The 16799-nt window shown below is 48.2% G+C and overlaps 1 protein-coding gene across 2 annotated transcripts in view; it reads left to right on the top strand.

The window, feature by feature from the left end:
* The window catches only part of CRY2 (cryptochrome circadian regulator 2), a 28381-nt gene extending 12253 nt beyond the window's left edge, over positions 1-16128 (top strand). The window contains exons 5-13 of one of the 2 annotated variants that reach the window (XM_037839049.1): positions 138-226; positions 4260-4400; positions 5536-5847; positions 6090-6241; positions 6347-6549; positions 6829-6921; positions 8024-8165; positions 12394-12422; positions 13904-16128. In XM_037839049.1, the coding sequence (XP_037694977.1) occupies positions 138-226; positions 4260-4400; positions 5536-5847; positions 6090-6241; positions 6347-6549; positions 6829-6921; positions 8024-8163 (1130 nt within the window). In that variant the 3' untranslated portion in view covers positions 8164-8165; positions 12394-12422; positions 13904-16128. The remainder of the gene's footprint in view (positions 1-137; positions 227-4259; positions 4401-5535; positions 5848-6089; positions 6242-6346; positions 6550-6828; positions 6922-8023; positions 8166-12393; positions 12423-13903) is intronic. The other variant, XM_037839050.1, reaches the window with a different exon arrangement.
* Positions 16129-16799: the final 671 nt, after the last annotated feature.

Raw genomic sequence — 16799 nt, 5'->3', positions numbered from 1 at the left:
AAACTTTCAGGGTTATCTCAGCCACAGTAGTACCAAGAACACTGTGGTTCAAAGAACAGACCAATGTGTCAAGACTTGCCGAGTTACCACTGAGGAGGCCTGATCTCCAGTCCTATGACCTATTTCTCTTCCTGTAGGATTCCCCACTGAAGGACTTGGCCCAGCTGTCTGGCAAGGAGGAGAGGCAGAAGCCCTGGCCCGACTGGATAAGCACTTGGAACGGAAGGTATGGACTCCCTTTACTGAGACGCAGGAGCTGTAGGTACTGGCGCCCATGCAGCAGGCGCTATGGAGTCAGGTTCAAGTTCCTTAGGGCCTCTAAGCTCAAACTGGTAGAAAAATGAAAAATCTTCCTGACAGGTATAATAATAATAGTAATAATAGCAATTACCATTTATTGGGAGTCCTTACCATGTGCTAGTCACTGGGTCTAACATTTGTGGGTTAAATGCTTGCATTGTCTCCCTTAAGCTTTTCAACAGCCTTAAGAGGTAGGCATTAAGCTTTCCATTTTGCAAATTAGGAAATTGAGGCTTAGAGAGGTTTAATAACTTGCCTGAGATCACACAGTAAGTAGTAGGCTAAGACCTTGTTCTGTGGGATTCTTAAGTTTGTACTGTGGGCAGGTTCCCCTTATTAGAGAGAATCTAGTGAATAAATGTGCTAAGTGCTGTGATAGATAAAGGACAAGGTGCAGGAGAATCATACTGAAGGAATTGGGAGAGAGGGTACTTCTTGGAGGCTGGGGTGTACAAGGGATGGGCCCATAGACGGGTTTCTGGGGTGTGTGGCAAAGTTCCGGTTCTTGAACTTTGGTGAGGGTTGCATTAGTGTTCACCTTAGAAAAGTTCATTAAAACAACATATTTGGTGGTTTTCTGTATCTGTACTTCATTTAAAATAAAAAGCTTTTAAAAGGAGGGTGGGCAAGCAAAAATACCTAGTGTCAGAGTCATTTAACCTAATACCTCAGGGACTCTCTGCCTGAGGGTGGTGACCTTTAGGTTGTGACTTGAAGAAGAGTGAAAATTAGCCAAGTGATGGTGAGGGGTAAGGAAGGCAACATTCCAGCAGAGGGAACTACTTGTGCAAAGGTGAGCATTAGTGTGGTGCTTAAAGAAGTATAAGTGGCAGGAGTGGAGAGGAGAGTGGCAAGAGATGCAGCTAGAAAGGTGAGCACACCCAGACGATGGGTACTCGTAAGCCATGTTTAAGATTTGGGCCTCTGCCCTGAGATGGCAGAAAGCCCACTGCATGTCTGATCCCGAGGGACAGACATTGTTAAAAGATCACTCTGGTTCCAGTGTGGAGAATGGATTAGAGGGAGACAAGAGTAGATGCAGGGAGATCAGTCAGGAGCTGTCACAGTTGTTCAGTCTAGAAATGATCTTAGCCTGAACCAGGATGGTGGTGGTGGGGAATGGAAAGGAAAGAACACATTTAAGGAATATTTGGGTCGTAGAATTGACAGGACTTGGTAAGGGGAGAGTCAAGGTGATGACTGGGTTTTTGGCTTGGGCAACCAGGTAGATGAGAGAGTGTTTCTGAGACAGGGAACACCAATGGAGGGGTGAGTTTAAGGAAGAGAGTGTTTTATTACGTTTGGGATAGGGTACCTGAAAGGCAGACAAGTAGAGTTCTTAAGCAGCAGTTGTATGGAGCTATTTCAGAGTCTAGGAGAACAGTTGGGGCCAGAGCAACAGACATGGTGATTGTCTGCAAATAGTTGGTATTGGGAGCCATGGGGTTGGGTGAGATCACCTAGGAACACAGCTGACCAGGTGACCCAGGACAGAGCCCTGGGGTGCCAACATTTAAGAGATGGGTGGAAGAGGCAGAACTGGTAAAAGACTGAAAGAGCCAGCCAGGATAGAGGACACCAGGAGCATGTGTCACAGAGGCCAAAGGAATCGAAGGTATGGAGCCAGGAGTGGTCAGCTGGTGAAGTGCTGCTGAGAAGTCTAGAAATGCAAGGACACAAAATGCCTACAGGATTTAGTGGCTTGGAAGTCATAGGTGGGAGTTTGGTGGGAGCCAGCCTGGTGGAATAAAGGCAAAAGCCAGACTGGAGTGGAGTAGAACATGGGGATAGAAGTGGGTAAGTGAGAGAGGCTGACTGTGAAGGGAGGAGAGAGGACCCATAGATGTATAGAGATCCATGGGGTTCTCAGATGTTCTTTTGTTTTGATTTGTTTTCAAAGTGTAGAAACAAGATAATATTTTGTGTTCTTGGAATGGAAACTAGAGAGGGAGAGGTTGAAAGTGCTAGAGATTCTGTTGGACAGGGCTGCTCAGGTGCTGTTTTCTCCACCACCCTTGCCATCCTTTGCCTGGCTAACTTCTTATTTAGCTTCCAGGTCTCACCTCCCACGGAAGCTTTCCCTAAGCCCCCAACTCAGATAGGTCCCCCAAACCTGTTCTCCCAGCACCATGTTCCTTTCATTCATAACCCTTATCCAGTTGTAATTTTGCATTCACTTATGTGCTCTTTAGATTTCTGTATCTCCATGAGGATCGGGTACCATCTGTAATCAGTATCTCCCAGTGCTGTAGGCATCCAATACATATTTGATGAATGAATAAATCCCCATTTTACAGATTAAAAAAAAAAAAAAAAAGAAAGTTCAAGAGAGGGAAGGAAGAGAAGAGGACTCCAGAGCTAGGTGGAGGCTTTGGCCTTGGACAGGGTTGCAGGAGGGAAGGAAGAGAAGGGGTAGGTGTGGATGCAGGTAAGTGTGTAGGTAGATTTGTGGCTGACAGCTTCCTTTACAACAAAGAAGCAAGGTTGTCTGACAAAGGGTGGTAGGAAGGTTGGAGGTTTGAAGAGGGTGTAAAGTTAGTGAAATAGTTATCATGGAGAGGAGACGGTGCTAGCAGTTAACAAAGAGAAAATAACTATTAGATGTAGCGGAAAGAGGCTGGAATCTGGGGTCAGAAGGCCAAGTCACCTCAGCCCTGTTCCCTCTCTTTGAATCCCCAGGAGGTTAACAACCCTTTTAGCTTAGTTTCCACATTTTCAGAAGGCAGTAACGATGGATGCTGCCTCAGAGGACTGTTATGCTTAGATGAGAGAATGCATGTAACGCAGTGACTTACGAACAGTAAAGCACTATGCCTGTGGCAATTGATGATAAAAACAAGACCAATAACAGTGCATGACAATGGTCCTGGAAAGGACATGTTGGTCTCAGGAATGGTTTGGGAGTTCCCTCCCTTCCCAGCTCAACAAGAAGTCCCTGGGTAGCCATGATGAAGTAGCAACCTCAGAGGCCCCTGGTGACTAGGGCAGGGGCTAAGGTAGGGATGTTTTTTTCCTGGAATGTAGAAGCCTTTTACCTTTCTTCTCCATAATTATAGGGTTTGTTCAATACTTTCAGTATTCTTTCACATCTGTCATTTTATTCTGCCGCCCCCCCCCCCCCAAGCGGTGGGAAATTGTGTTCTCATTTAATAGATAAGTAGCTGAGAGTCAAAATAACTTGTTCAGGGTCATACCATGAGTTAAATAGGAGAGTCAGGATGAGAACATGGGTCTCATCATCTGGACTGGTAGTGTTTCCTTTTCAAATTCTTCTCACATGAAGTAGTGGAATGAACCCAGCATTCATATGTGTTAGGATATCCCCTTTCACTTCACATTTTTTATGCTAATTCATATCAAAGTGTCTACCATTAGACTTAAATTAAGGTAAGATAATATATGGACCCTGGAACAAAGCACAGTTAAGAATCTACTTTTGGGCAAGGCTGGCTTTCTAAATAGATAAATAGGTAGCTGCCTGTGAGTCCTCCTGCCAAACACTATTTCTCCCAGCATATGGCCATGGCATATAAAATTCAACCAGTAGATGTTAGTTTCTTTGAGTCAAGTGTTGTATCTTAAAACAGCACAGATCAAAGTGTCCTGTGAATCCAGTTTTCAGTGATTGACACTTTGATATGAATTAGCATAAAAAATGTGAAGTGAAAGGGGATATCCTAACACACATTTATGTGCAGGAGGAGAGCAAGAGGAATGAGGAGCCTTGGACCTGGTTGGAAAGCCCATCTGGAAGGGCATTCAAAAGGTCCTGGGTTTCTCAAAGAATACAGGGAGGAAGTGCCAATAGTGAAGATGGTGGAGGAAATGGGAAAGGGAGGCTTGGAAGACAAACATTGCCCATTTCTGTGAGGTCGGGGCAAGTCCTGGTTTGGAAGTCAAGCCAGAAACCAGGCCTTGCTTCAAGCCTTTTCTTTCTTCACCTTCTGTGTCCACTGCAGGCCTGGGTGGCCAACTATGAGAGACCCCGCATGAATGCCAACTCCCTGCTGGCCAGCCCCACAGGCCTCAGCCCCTATCTGCGCTTTGGGTGCCTCTCCTGCCGCCTCTTCTACTACCGCCTGTGGGACCTGTATAGAAAGGTGAGTACACAGTGAGGGCAGCACCCCCCTACTTGCAGCTGGTGGACCAAGGCCTTCTGGGCCAGTCAGTCCCCCCTGAAAACAGCCCTTCCTTCTCTCCCTGGGGGTGGGGGCTGGGATGTAGATCCTGAAGTGAAGTGTGCATACAGTCTAGAGAAGATGGGGGAGTGTCCATATCCAAGAGGTGGTAGGACCAAATACAAACCAAATCACTGATCTCCATAGAATCCAGATTATGATGTAAAGCAGAAGGACAGGCAGAAAAGCAGGACTGTCAGGGTGTGACCCTAGAGGTGGCAAATCCTCTGGCAGCAGGTGGATGGGAGCAGGGTACCCAGGACAGGAGGCAAGAGTGAGTCTAGAGCCCATCTTAAGCTGAAGAGCACAGCTGCCCTCTATGGGGCATTTAAAAGGACAATCCAAGAGCAGCTATTGTAATTGGTGATGGAGGAAATAGACCAGGGTGCTGCATACAGGGCAATACCAGAGTCAGTCCTGTGTAATGCACCCCCAGAAAGAGAGGATAACATAACCAACTGTTCAAATCCATCAGATCATCCTGATGTCAACATTTTTAATGTTATTTTTCCTCCCTTGCTAATCTCAGGATTTTGTGGCATGGAGTGGCTTTGCCAGTTTGGTAGGTAGTCTTATGATTTTAGGAAAATCATTATTTGCTTGGAGGACTGATCTCTTCTAATTCCTTCGTGGTCCTATATCCAAGCTGTGGCATATAACTTAATCCAAATCTAGACTGAGCATTTTTATGCATGCTGATGGGAAAACTCTCTTTGGCTTTCTAGAAAGTGGAACCAAACAGAGAACCCTGAGGATGAGGATTATGACCCAGTTTTCCAGACTTTGACCCCTAATGCAGAGTCCTGCAGTGATATCACTTTCCTCTGCCTTACTCTCTACAGCCACCTTATTGATCAGTCCCTGGGTCATTGGGAAGAGAGGGCTTTAATTCTGCAGGCATGCTCTGTGCTTCTTCTAGGGGATGACACTTCTATATCCAGGAGTTTGCAGCCACCAAATGTATGGTGGCTCCAGTTCCTCTTTGGGAGAGGCCCAGGTAACTTGGCACTGAGAGATGGACAACTGTTTGCATGCACATGCTGTCCCCACCCCTCAGGTGAAGCGGAACAGCACACCACCCCTCTCCCTGTTCGGGCAACTCCTATGGCGAGAGTTCTTCTACACGGCAGCCACCAACAACCCCAGATTTGACCGCATGGAGGGGAACCCCATCTGCATCCAGATCCCCTGGGACCGCAACCCTGAGGCCCTGGCCAAGTGGGCTGAGGGCAAGACAGGTTTCCCTTGGATTGACGCCATCATGACCCAGCTGAGGCAGGAGGGCTGGATCCACCATCTGGCCCGGCACGCTGTGGCCTGCTTCCTCACACGTGGAGACCTCTGGGTCAGCTGGGAGAGTGGGGTCCGGGTGAGTGCTCTTTCAGTGGGAAGCTGGCCTGTGCCCTCTGGGTAGGCCCAGCAAAGGGCAACCCCCTTCTGGGCTGGGGGCTGGGGTGGGATTCCTGAGTGCAGGAGCTCTCCAAATTCTCCTTGGCTTGCCCTCAGCAGAAGGGCTTGGACACTCTTCTCCACCCAGGACTGTGGTTACTTGGGAAAAACCATAGCAGTAGGTCCCAAGGAGACTGAATCTTCCACCCTCCCCACTTTTAGGTATTCGATGAGCTGCTCCTGGATGCAGACTTCAGCGTGAATTCAGGCAGCTGGATGTGGCTGTCCTGCAGTGCTTTCTTCCAACAGTTCTTCCACTGCTACTGCCCTGTGGGCTTTGGCCGCCGCACAGACCCCAGTGGAGACTACATCAGGTGAGGCTGCAGACCAGACTCTGGCTTCTCCTGAGATGGCCTCCCTTTGGCCCTTTGAAGGAGGGCCCAGGTGTGCTGACTGGTCATCCGGTGCTTTTGTTTCAGGCGTTATCTGCCCAAACTGAAAGGATTCCCTTCTCGTTACATCTATGAGCCCTGGAATGCCCCAGAGTCGATTCAGAAAGCAGCCAAGTGCATCATTGGCGTGGACTACCCACGGCCCATCGTCAACCATGCCGAGACCAGCCGGCTCAACATTGAGCGAATGAAGCAGATTTACCAGCAGCTCTCCCGCTACCGGGGACTCTGTAAGGAACACCCCCACCCCCCCAACCCCCAGTTCACTGAACCTGCGGCCTCAGAGTGGGTAGATGGGGATTTCCAGATATCTGCAAAGGGAGAACCTGAGTGCTGTCTTCCAGGCTGTTAAGTTAATTTGACTTCCCAGGACCCAGGACACTGCAAACTGGGCCTTTCTGAGTAGTTATGGGGCAGCGAGAAGAGCTGGAACCTCAGTGGCTGGTCCAGACCTCCCCCCTTGTCTCCTGTCAGCTTGCGTTCTAGTTACTCCTCTGCCTCTCTTCCAGGTCTGCTGGCCTCCGTCCCCTCCTGTGTGGAAGACCTCAGCAACCCTGTGGCAGAGCCCAGCTCTAGCCAGGCTGGGAGCATGAGCAGTGCAGGTGAGTAGCACCTGTGGCCGGAGCTCATCCCGAGGGCTCTACAGATGTACCTCTGCTTCAGTCATTCAGGGTGAGGAGAGAAGCCAGAACAAGTCCTTTCCCTGAAGGAGCTTCTATTCCACCTGGGAGAGACAGATGGTAAAGGAATCAAGTAGGATCAGTTCAAATAGCATTTTGGAGAAAATAAAACTGAGTGGCTTGATAAGAGAGCGACTGAGGAGAGAGGGGTTACTTGGGGCTATTTTAGATTGCACTAGTCACAGAATGCCTCTCCAGCAGAGACCCAGGTATTGAACAGGAGCCAGCCTTTGCAGTATATGGGGAAGAGCATTCCAGAGAAAAGGAAAAGCAAGAAAAGGCCCAGACTCAGGCACCAGCTTAGTCCATTCAAGGAAGTGAAGGGAGGCCGGTGTAGCTGGAATGTCCCGAAGGAGAAGCTAGAGAGGATGAGATGTAGGCAGGAGGAGGATCCTCCTGAAGGGTGGAGGGCAATCAGCAGGGAGGGGGAAGGGGCTAATCTATGTTTTAGAGTTGACTCCACCTGCTGTGTGGAGAGTTGCCTGTATGGGCAAGAGTGAAAACAGGGAGACTCGAAAGGAGGTTACTGCAGTTGTCTAGGCATGAGATGGCAGCAGGGACTAGGGTGGTGGGAGGAAAGAGTGAATAGACAGATGAGCTTCCTTCTTCTCCTTCGAGCTGTAACACAAGACTGGCAAGAATTCCAAGGGTTTTTCTTGTTTGCCTAGCCGGGCTGGCTCCATGGGTGAGGCCCCTGCCCATTTCTGCTCTGGGAGCCAATCTCAGGGTGGCAGAGGGAATGTCTTGCCTTCAGAGCCAGGACAGCAGACAGGCCAGATCAGTCTCTGGCCTGGAGCCCTTGGGATTTGGGGCACAAAGCTAGCCCTGCTGTTGGCAGACCTGGTTGTGCTTTCCTTGGACATTTCCAGGCAAAGGAAGGCTGATGGGCAGGTCTGCAGCACATCATGCTGGCATTTCATTAGTGAGCAGGCTCCCTGTCCCCTAAAGAGCTGCCACAGTACCATTTAGGATCATCCTGTCTACATGCACAGTCTTGGTGACATTGTGACATATTTCCCCACAGGCCCAAGACCAGTTCCCAGTGGCCCAGCATCCCCCAAACGCAAGCTGGAGGCAGCTGAGGAGCCACCTGGTGAGGAACTCAGCAAACGGGCCAGGGTGACAGAGTTGCCCACCCCAGAGCTGCCGAGCAAGGGTGTCTGAAGGTGAGTGACAGCAGCTTAGACTCACGTTGAGGCAGGAAGGTGGGAGAGAGGTGCGAGAGAGAGGAGAGAGTAGTTTGAAAACTACTGCCCTTCCAGCTGAAGGTTAAGATATAGCAAACTAGATGAAAATCTAGTTGGGACTGCGTGATTTTTCAGATCTCGGCTCAAAAAATTCTACCATTCTGACTGTTATCCCTTCTAAAATTTAGGAGAAAATTTAAAAGTAGAGAGCCCTTTTCTTTCTTTGCCAGCTTAGGGGAAAAAATATTGTATTGGGTGGAGGGAGGGGGTTTCTTTCTAGCCTATCAAATTCAACAGAAATACAGCAGATACTAGGATATGGGAGAAACGGTTGATAGCAGGCGCTGAAGATGTTCAAAGTTCCCTGCTCTCTCCCCAACAGGCTGTGTTCTAGAGGCAGGCCAGCAGAGGGCAACACTTACCTTCAGAAAAAGGGCCCTGCTGTGGCTCAGTAAGCCCAGCCCCATCTAGAGGTTTTGCAAGTTCAGCTCCCCTAAGGACCAGCTGACCGAGTCTCCCCATCATCTTTGCCTTTTTTAGCCATTCTGCAATTATTCTCTTGACTTTAGTTCTGCACTTCCCTGTCAGCTCTCATCTTTCTTGGAAGCATCCTAAATAAAAAAATGGGTCTGCCTTCCCCAAAGAAGGAAGGGCGTTTTGTACCTTTCTGGGGAAATGTAAATTACTGTCCACTTTGAGTCATCATCTCAACCTCTTCCCTATGTGTCACGTCTGCATCATTGGATTGGAGGGTGGTTTTTCTCAATGGAACTGATTGATTCTCTCTCTTTTTTTTTTCTCCCCTCAAGTCTTCTCTCTTCAGGGCCAGGGCAGGGGCCATCTTTTTTGGGTATCTGAGCTTGTATGCTCAGTAACCCTGTGAGTGTCTGAGGCTTGTGCCTTTTACTAGGCTCTTTGTCATAGACCTTGCTGATGGGGAGGTTTGTGCTCTCTTATTTCTAGAAGCACCAGCCTCTACTCTCTTATTTACCTCTTAGCCCTGTGATACTAAGCGAGGATCATTCTCTGTTACAAATCTGGAGTTTGCCAGGCTGGTATTTTAATTTTCAAGTGAGAAAATGGAAGAACAGAAAGGTTAAATGTCTGGGTCAAGGTTGCTCAGTAAACTGATGGGATCCAATCTAGCATGAAATTGTTGCCATAGGAGGAAGGGCATGCATCAGGTATATAAAACATGGCATGATGCCCATCCACAGGGATTTAACAGTCTGGTTAGAAAAAGAAGACAAGTAGCATATTAGACAAATGATAAAGATTCTATAAGCTTTTGGAACAGGAGAATGATAATAATCAAATGCATTTTTGGAAGATTAACCAGGCCTTGGACTGGGACTTGGAGAGGAAATTTGGGGGTAGGGGGGTGGTTTGCAGCTGAGAGGCTGTAACAGTGACTCCATGTGAAGGTGTTATAAGGGTGCAGAGGTGTCCGGTGCTTGCCCTGTAGTCCAGGAGATTGTCTATCAGCCTGTTAGGATCCTAAGGATTGATTCTTAGAGGTTTACTATGCCCTTAACCCCTGATTAATTGGATAGTTAGGCCAGGCTAAGCTGTTATGGTTGGAAGTGGGAGCCAAGAGGTCAGAGGGCTTGGGCAGGTGCACAGCTTCCCTCCAAGACAGACTGGGGAAGGACACTGTGTTCTTTGGAAACCCTGAGAGCTAAGAGTACACTTACGTTTTACTGTATGCTGGTGGTGGCATCTGGACCTAAAGATGTTTAGCATCCTCATCTGGTCAAACTGGCATTTTTGGAAGATTAACTGGGCATTGGGCTGGGACCTGGACATCTTGTCACCTGTCCTACTCATCGAGCATGGTAGAGAAAGAAATTGGGGAAAGAAAATGAAAAGCCACATGTGAGAAAAGTCTTGGAATAAGCAAAATGCACCATGCAGATGAAATCACATAGATCTTGCACATGCTTCCCAGGGCATCTTTGATTGTGTGATCAAATCAAAGTCAGAGCCAGCCCCTTGGGCTGAATAGACCATAAAGCTGCAGCTCCATGGCCTAAGTTGATAGAATATTGTGTTGCGAGGCAGGAGACTTGCCTGTTTTCTACCACCTCCACCCCACCCCCCTATCATTTTTTAGTTGTATGACTTTGGGCAGGACACATAACCTTCCTGAAATGCTTTAGGTGTCAAGTGTGAATAACAATTATTTACCAGCCTGAAGGCTCCATCCTAGACCTTTTGAGGGCCCATTTATCTGTGAGACTATAGTTTTGTGGTTCTCTGATTTCTAAGGCCTCAGGCCTGTGGCAATCCACAGGGCAGTCATTTACAATTTAAACTGATATGGGGGAAAACATGTCCTGACATCAGTAGGTTCCATGCTTACCTTAAATCCACACCAGCTGTGTATTAAGCATTTAGTTTTGTTTAGAGTGTTCACTAAACTGAAAAACAAGCCAGCTCCCAAATGGCAATCATTTCAGCTGGTTCTCCATAATCCTCAAAGCTGCTGACTGCTCAGGATTCCATTATCCTCAAATTGTTTACAAATTTTTTTCTCATTGGTCCAGTTGTTTTTACCATCAGGGGAATAGCTCACATGTTCTATTTGCCCTTTTGCTGGCACACAGTGATTTGTGGAGAGAAGCCCAGCTGAATATGAAGGTCATGGCCAGGTATCACCTCTTACCCCTCCTGCCTGCACTTCACCCAAGCTTTTCTAACCATGGAGCTTCATTAAGTAAAACCTGATTTTTAGAATCTCATCCTTGTCTTTTTTGACATTTGTTTAGTTATACACTCCCTCATTACTTAAAATAATGAATGTGAAAGTCACTGTGCAATCTGTAATATGCTACAGTTACTGGAATGGAAGGCAGCATGACATTTGGAAAAGAGCCTGGATTATCCTCCTTCCAATGTCTGAATCTTATCTCAGTTCCTAATCTGAAAATGAGGAAGTCGTGACTCAGTCTTCATCCCCCAGCACTTTCCTGGCACTCAATAAGTAGTTGTTCCATGAGTGATGTCCCCTCCACTTCCTTATGATTTGTATGGTACAAGAAGGGTTAGGGTGTGGTTAACTGAGGAATTAGGCTGAGCAAGGAGCTTCAGCTTTGTATCCCATCCAGGCCCAGCTGCATCGCTGTGCTTCCCTGGCCCTAACTTGGGAGCTGGCACCAAACCCTTGGCCTTGTTCAGATCTTGGGCACTGTGCCTTGCCCAGCATGGTGGGGAGAGGAAAAACATTTTAGTTTTGATTACAGCCTCCAAAATTTCCTCCAAACCTTCAGCTGTCGTGGTACCCCTACTGACATAAGCTCAGTCGTGCACACATGTACACCCTCCCCCCTGGACTGGGATCGGGGGAAAGGGAGGACTGGCATCTAATGGATAGGATGGAATGGGAGGGCAGGGGTATCCAGGAGGCCATCCTGACTAATACAGGGGCACAGAAGGAGGCAGCCATTAACTTATTTTTTGTTCCAGCTGCCTCTGTGTTTCTTGTATTAATGACAGGTTGAAGAAGTTGGACAACGAAGAGATTGATTTTTCAGTGCATGTTTTTTTAGTTGGCTTTTCCCTTGTGCCTCTGCCCAGGCCAGTCTTCCCTTTCCTTTAGTGCTGCTGTCATCACTTTCCTGAAGGATCTCATTTGATTTCCCCAGGTCCTCTTTTCTGCAGACTGAAGCCCTAGCTTGAGAACAAGAGCACAGGATCAAGTTGTCTGCTGAGTAAACAGGTTCAGTAACTATTTAAGCAGACCTTTGACTAGCTTTTTAGACTAGGACTCTCTGGTTCCTCTAAACCTTGGTTTTCAGTATTGAGGATGCCATCAACCTGCCCTACAGGGATTTGGGTCACTGTAGCTTATCTGAGGCCAGGACATCACCATCTGCCTGGCCCACAACTAATAATGCCTAAGTCAGTATATGTGTGAATTGTTATTAAATTCACTTTACGCACCTCATCCCCCTTGTCGTCTTAACCTTTGGCATTGATTCTTAAACCCTTTCTGGATTAACCATCCTTTTGAGAGTGTGATGAAGGAGTCTCTTTCCAGAAAATTGCACTTATTCATACACATACAAGAACAGGCACATGACTTCAGGATCTTTATGGACTACTCCTAAGCCTAATCTTGGTCCCTTGAAAGTTCCAGAACCCCAGTTTAAGAGCCCTTATTCTAAGGACTCTTAAAGCGTTCTTTTTCTTTCTGCTACCTGTGCAGGTGGAGAAAACAGAAAATGGAGGCATCAGGTAAGAAGGATCTATGGTGATATACTAACCCAATCCTGAAATTTTCTGTTTCAGAAAAATAGTTGTCATCTCTTTGGCTTAATGACAGGAACTGAGATAGACTTGTATATGGAATATATACTCACAGCATGTTTGAATAAACATATACACACATTAGTAACAAATATGGCTATGCTGTAGTATAAACTTAAGGGGAAAAATTGGTGAAAAAATACACATTTTAAAGAATAAGGCACACAATACTGATCCACACCAGTATCTATACCTACATTTGCTCTTTGTTTTGTCCAGCTTCTGCAAAAATTATTAGCACCTGGATAAAATCTGCTCCAGATTAATTAAGCACGTGACCTTAAAAGAGTTGCATGTGATGGAAGACTGATTTTGAGTCCACATCTCTAGTGTCTTTGATTCTTAAGAGGATTTTCCCTTTTCTAATAACAACTTGCCTTCCATGTATATTGATGAGATATTAGTCTTTATGCCACCATGTTGAATTTCTTTTCATGTCCTCTAAGAGGTCTTTATGGGTGATACTGTAATGTAAGAATAGGCATTTTAGAGTCAGACCTGGGTTTCTTGTCATGGCTCTGCCACTTATGAATGCTGTAGTCTTGAGCTAATTACTTATCCTCTCTGAGCTTCAGTTTTCTCATCTGTAAAAATGGAGCCAAATCTTCAGCATTAATGACATTACAAGTGTGTAGTGCCTGACCCATAGTAGGCTCAGTAAGCAGTTCTGCTATTACCTGCCTCACCAACGTTTTGACTGTACAAAATGGAACACTATGTGTTTCTACAGCCTCGCAGTCAAGCTAAACTATTTAAATAGGCAACCCAGCATCAAGATGGGCTTACCAACTGTCTTCTGTTATCAGAGATGAGGCCATTTTTTCCATCTGCCCCAGATTCAGGATGTTAAAAATCTCCAAAATGAGTCATCTTGTGTCTCCTTGCCCCAGTCTTGTAGCACTGTGCCAGGATTCTCTCATCTCTATGTGGAAATTTGCTCACCTGCTGATTCTAAACTCAGTCACTGCCTTCATCTTCAGAATTACTGGTCCCAGCTGGCTTCTCTTCTCACCATTTTTTTTTTCTCTGATTTTTCATCTCTGGTAACAGCCACTCTGTCTAGATTCAGATATTGCTCTTGTATCTGAGCAAGTATCACCAGAGGCCTCAAGTGAGGCTCGTATAGCCTTCCCACCTCCACTGCTGCCCTCAGACCTGGAGCAGAGGAGGCCCAGAGGGCCTGCAGGGGACAGCTTGTCCTGTGTAAGCATTCACAGGGCCAGTGTTCAGTCAGCCCAGTGGCATCCCAGCAACAGCCTTGTCCCCTGGCACTGCTGGGCCTACACTTCTCTATTAAGGCACTTCTCGGTTCCCAGTCTGTCCCCAGAGAAGCAACCAGAGGCACTTGTGTCCCTGGGTAACGAGCAGCCTCCTGAATGCTCCTTTCTGCATTTGTTTTTCTCTTCCAGCTGCAGAGCCACTGCTCCGTGAGCAAAGCCTGGGTGCCAAGGCAGCCACCATGGCAGCAGAGTGCAAACTGCGGACAAAGCTGGTCACCGATGGAGATAGCGAGAACGTGTGTGTGTGTGTGTGTGTGTGTGCGCGCGCGCATGTGTGGAGGAAGGAGTGGTGTGCCTGTTAACGTGTGCATGCATCTGTTGACACTCTTGTGATTCTGAATGCTGCCTGGGCTGGAGTAGTACCCATAGCACGCTTTACCCTAAGCACTGTTTTCCGGCCTCCAGACACAAGGCTGGAAGTCAGAGCAGTGGCTTTCAGCTAAGTCCTGTCCCTGCCAGCCAGTGGCTTGCATGAATGGAGCACAGTGCTGTAGGACCCTAATGGGGATTCTGGCATCTGCCACCCTGGTCCTCCCTCCTCACATCAGACCAAGGAGCAATAGGACAACATTTTTGGCTCTTGTCACAAGGATGGTATTTTAGAGAAAGCCAAAAAGCCCTGCTAAGTTCCTACTTTTTGACCTGGAGGCTGGGCAGGCTGGAGTAGACCAAGCCACCTGGAGTAGCTTCTTCCTTATTTTAAAACTTCCCTGCTGCTGGGTTCTCCAGACCATTCCTTGGATGTCCAGGACTGACCATGAGGCCATAGACAGATGCTGGCTCTGAGAAGTTTCCACCATCATATGGAAGGACTCCCAGATATCTGGTGCAGTGGGTGCATGGTACTGAGACAGCACATCTGCCTTTTGGGGCATAGAACCTCAGGAAAAGACAAGTTCCTGGTGTCAGCAAGCCCCCTGGCCCCTCTGACCACTCTCCAAGGCACCACAGTGCTGCCAATGAGGACAGCTGAAATCCAGCCAGAGAAGCCATTCCAGTCCATTCTGGAGGCTTCCAGGGCCTGCCCTGGGCTGGTCAGCATCCAGGCTGCCATGTCAGCTGTCCTGGTAGCTGGACTCTGAGGACCCAGGCAGATGGATTCGTGGGTAGGGACTGCCAGGGGTAGTTGGCAAAGGTCCACATAGAGATCAAACCCAGCATGTCAACCCTGCCAGAAGCAGCAAGTGGGAGGTTTGACTCAGAGAAGCCAAGCCCTGCATTCTAGAAGTGGCCTGTGCCTCCCATTTCTCCACTCCCACCGTCAAAGGCCTGTGTTGAGAAAGTCTCAATGAAAACAAAGACTGTGGTTAACTGGAGCAAGTCTTCCTTCTACCATGTGGCCTCTACCTGAGCCACAAGGTGTGTGTGTGGTGTGTGTGTGTGCGCGCGCATGCGTGCACCTACATGTGTACATGTAGCTCAGAGATTGATTCCTCTTTGAATTTTTGTCCTCACATGTTACATTAAGCTGGCCTCTAGGCCATCTCCTCTCTACCTCCCCGGTGACCTTACCTAGCCTCATAGCTGATAACTCCTTTGGCCCCACCCCTGTCCCTCACTGTCCTCTGTCCTAAGACCAGAACCCTGTGGCCAGGCCTCTGTCTCCTACAGCTGTCTGGCACATTGACAGGCTTCTTCCTGAGATGTCCTCAGGTTTTCTCAGCCAGAGAGCTGCCTTTAGATTCCAACTGTTGTATGTGTCACCCTTACTAGAAATGTCCTGTAATCAAAGCGTGGAGAGGGGAGCAGGGCACGTGTGATGGTGTGCATTTGGAGCATTGGATTGGGGGCTTCCCTGCTCCCTCAGCCCCAGCCACCGGGAGGAAAAACAATCAGGAGCCATTGCCAGAAGGGCAGTAGAGTAAGTCTGGAAGGGGTAGTCTGAAAAACTGCGAATGCCAGAGGGCTTAGGGCGAGAGTCAGTATTTATTTAGCAGCACCTTCAAACATCAAGGTGATTCCCTTGTCCTGCCTATATTTAATGATGGCTGTCTCCCCTAAAGTAAAAGTTTCCAGGACCACCTCCCCCTGCTTCTCCACCATCCCTGGCATGTTGGCCCATCCCCAGGACAACCTTCCAGTGGAGTGGAGCAGTCCACTCCTAGAGCTGGGAGGGGAGGGGTGAGGAGAGGGTATGGCCAGTGTCTTTGTAGCTCCCTTCTGGCACAGGTGGTCCTGGTGGCTGCTGCAGTCATGTCCCATATCTTGATCCAACGGCCAGCATGGGGAAGAGATGGTCGCAGGCAAAATGCACTTTATATAGAGATTTTCTATCACTGGGAAGGTGTGTTTCTCCCACGATTTGTTTGTGAATATTCTCTTGTTTTATAAATGTCTGATCCTGTCTAAGCAAAGTTGTGCCACTGTCAATCTTATGAGAGGTCTCGGGGCTGGGAGTTTTAAGGCTGAGCCTGAGTGAGGTCTTAGGCCAGAACCATCTTGTTTCTGCTGGAGCCAGGAGCCTCTCACTCCTTGGTGGGAGGGAGGGGGCCGTTCCAGGGGAGCAAAATTCGGTGGCCAGAGTTGGGATCAGCTGGCCAGAGGATGCAGAGCACTCCAAGCCCAGGATGGGAGGTTCCTGAGTGCTGTCCTGTGGGCCTCCAGCCTTCAGCCTACTTAGGCCCCCCAGGCTAGGGGATCAGTCAGTGTCGCGGCCCACTCCAGGCCCTTTACCTTAGTAGCATTCACTTGAGCTGCTTCTGTGTGGTGAGGAGGGAACAAAGGCCCTTTGGCTCTGGCCTGGATGCCGTCTTTCTCCCATGTCATCAGGACAGGAAGTGACCTCTCTCTCTCTACAGTGTGCATGGGATTTCCTGCTAGTTAGGAATTCCCCTTAACCTTGGACTTCTGGGACTGGGAGCTTTTGTAGCCCACAGCCCAACTTCCTGTGGGAGGAGCTCAGGCAAGGCCCAGGAATATCACATTTGGCCCTGCACAGATTGGAAAAGGGAGGGACTTGACCCTGGGGCCTGCTTCATTCTCAGACCTGCTTTGAAACTTCTGCTGGCCCCCTTCCCTCTCTCCT

Source organism: Choloepus didactylus, chromosome 6 (genome assembly GCF_015220235.1).
Source record: "Choloepus didactylus isolate mChoDid1 chromosome 6, mChoDid1.pri, whole genome shotgun sequence".
Classification (NCBI taxonomy): domain Eukaryota; kingdom Metazoa; phylum Chordata; class Mammalia; order Pilosa; family Megalonychidae; genus Choloepus; species Choloepus didactylus.
This window is presented reverse-complemented; position numbering and strand designations above follow the sequence as displayed.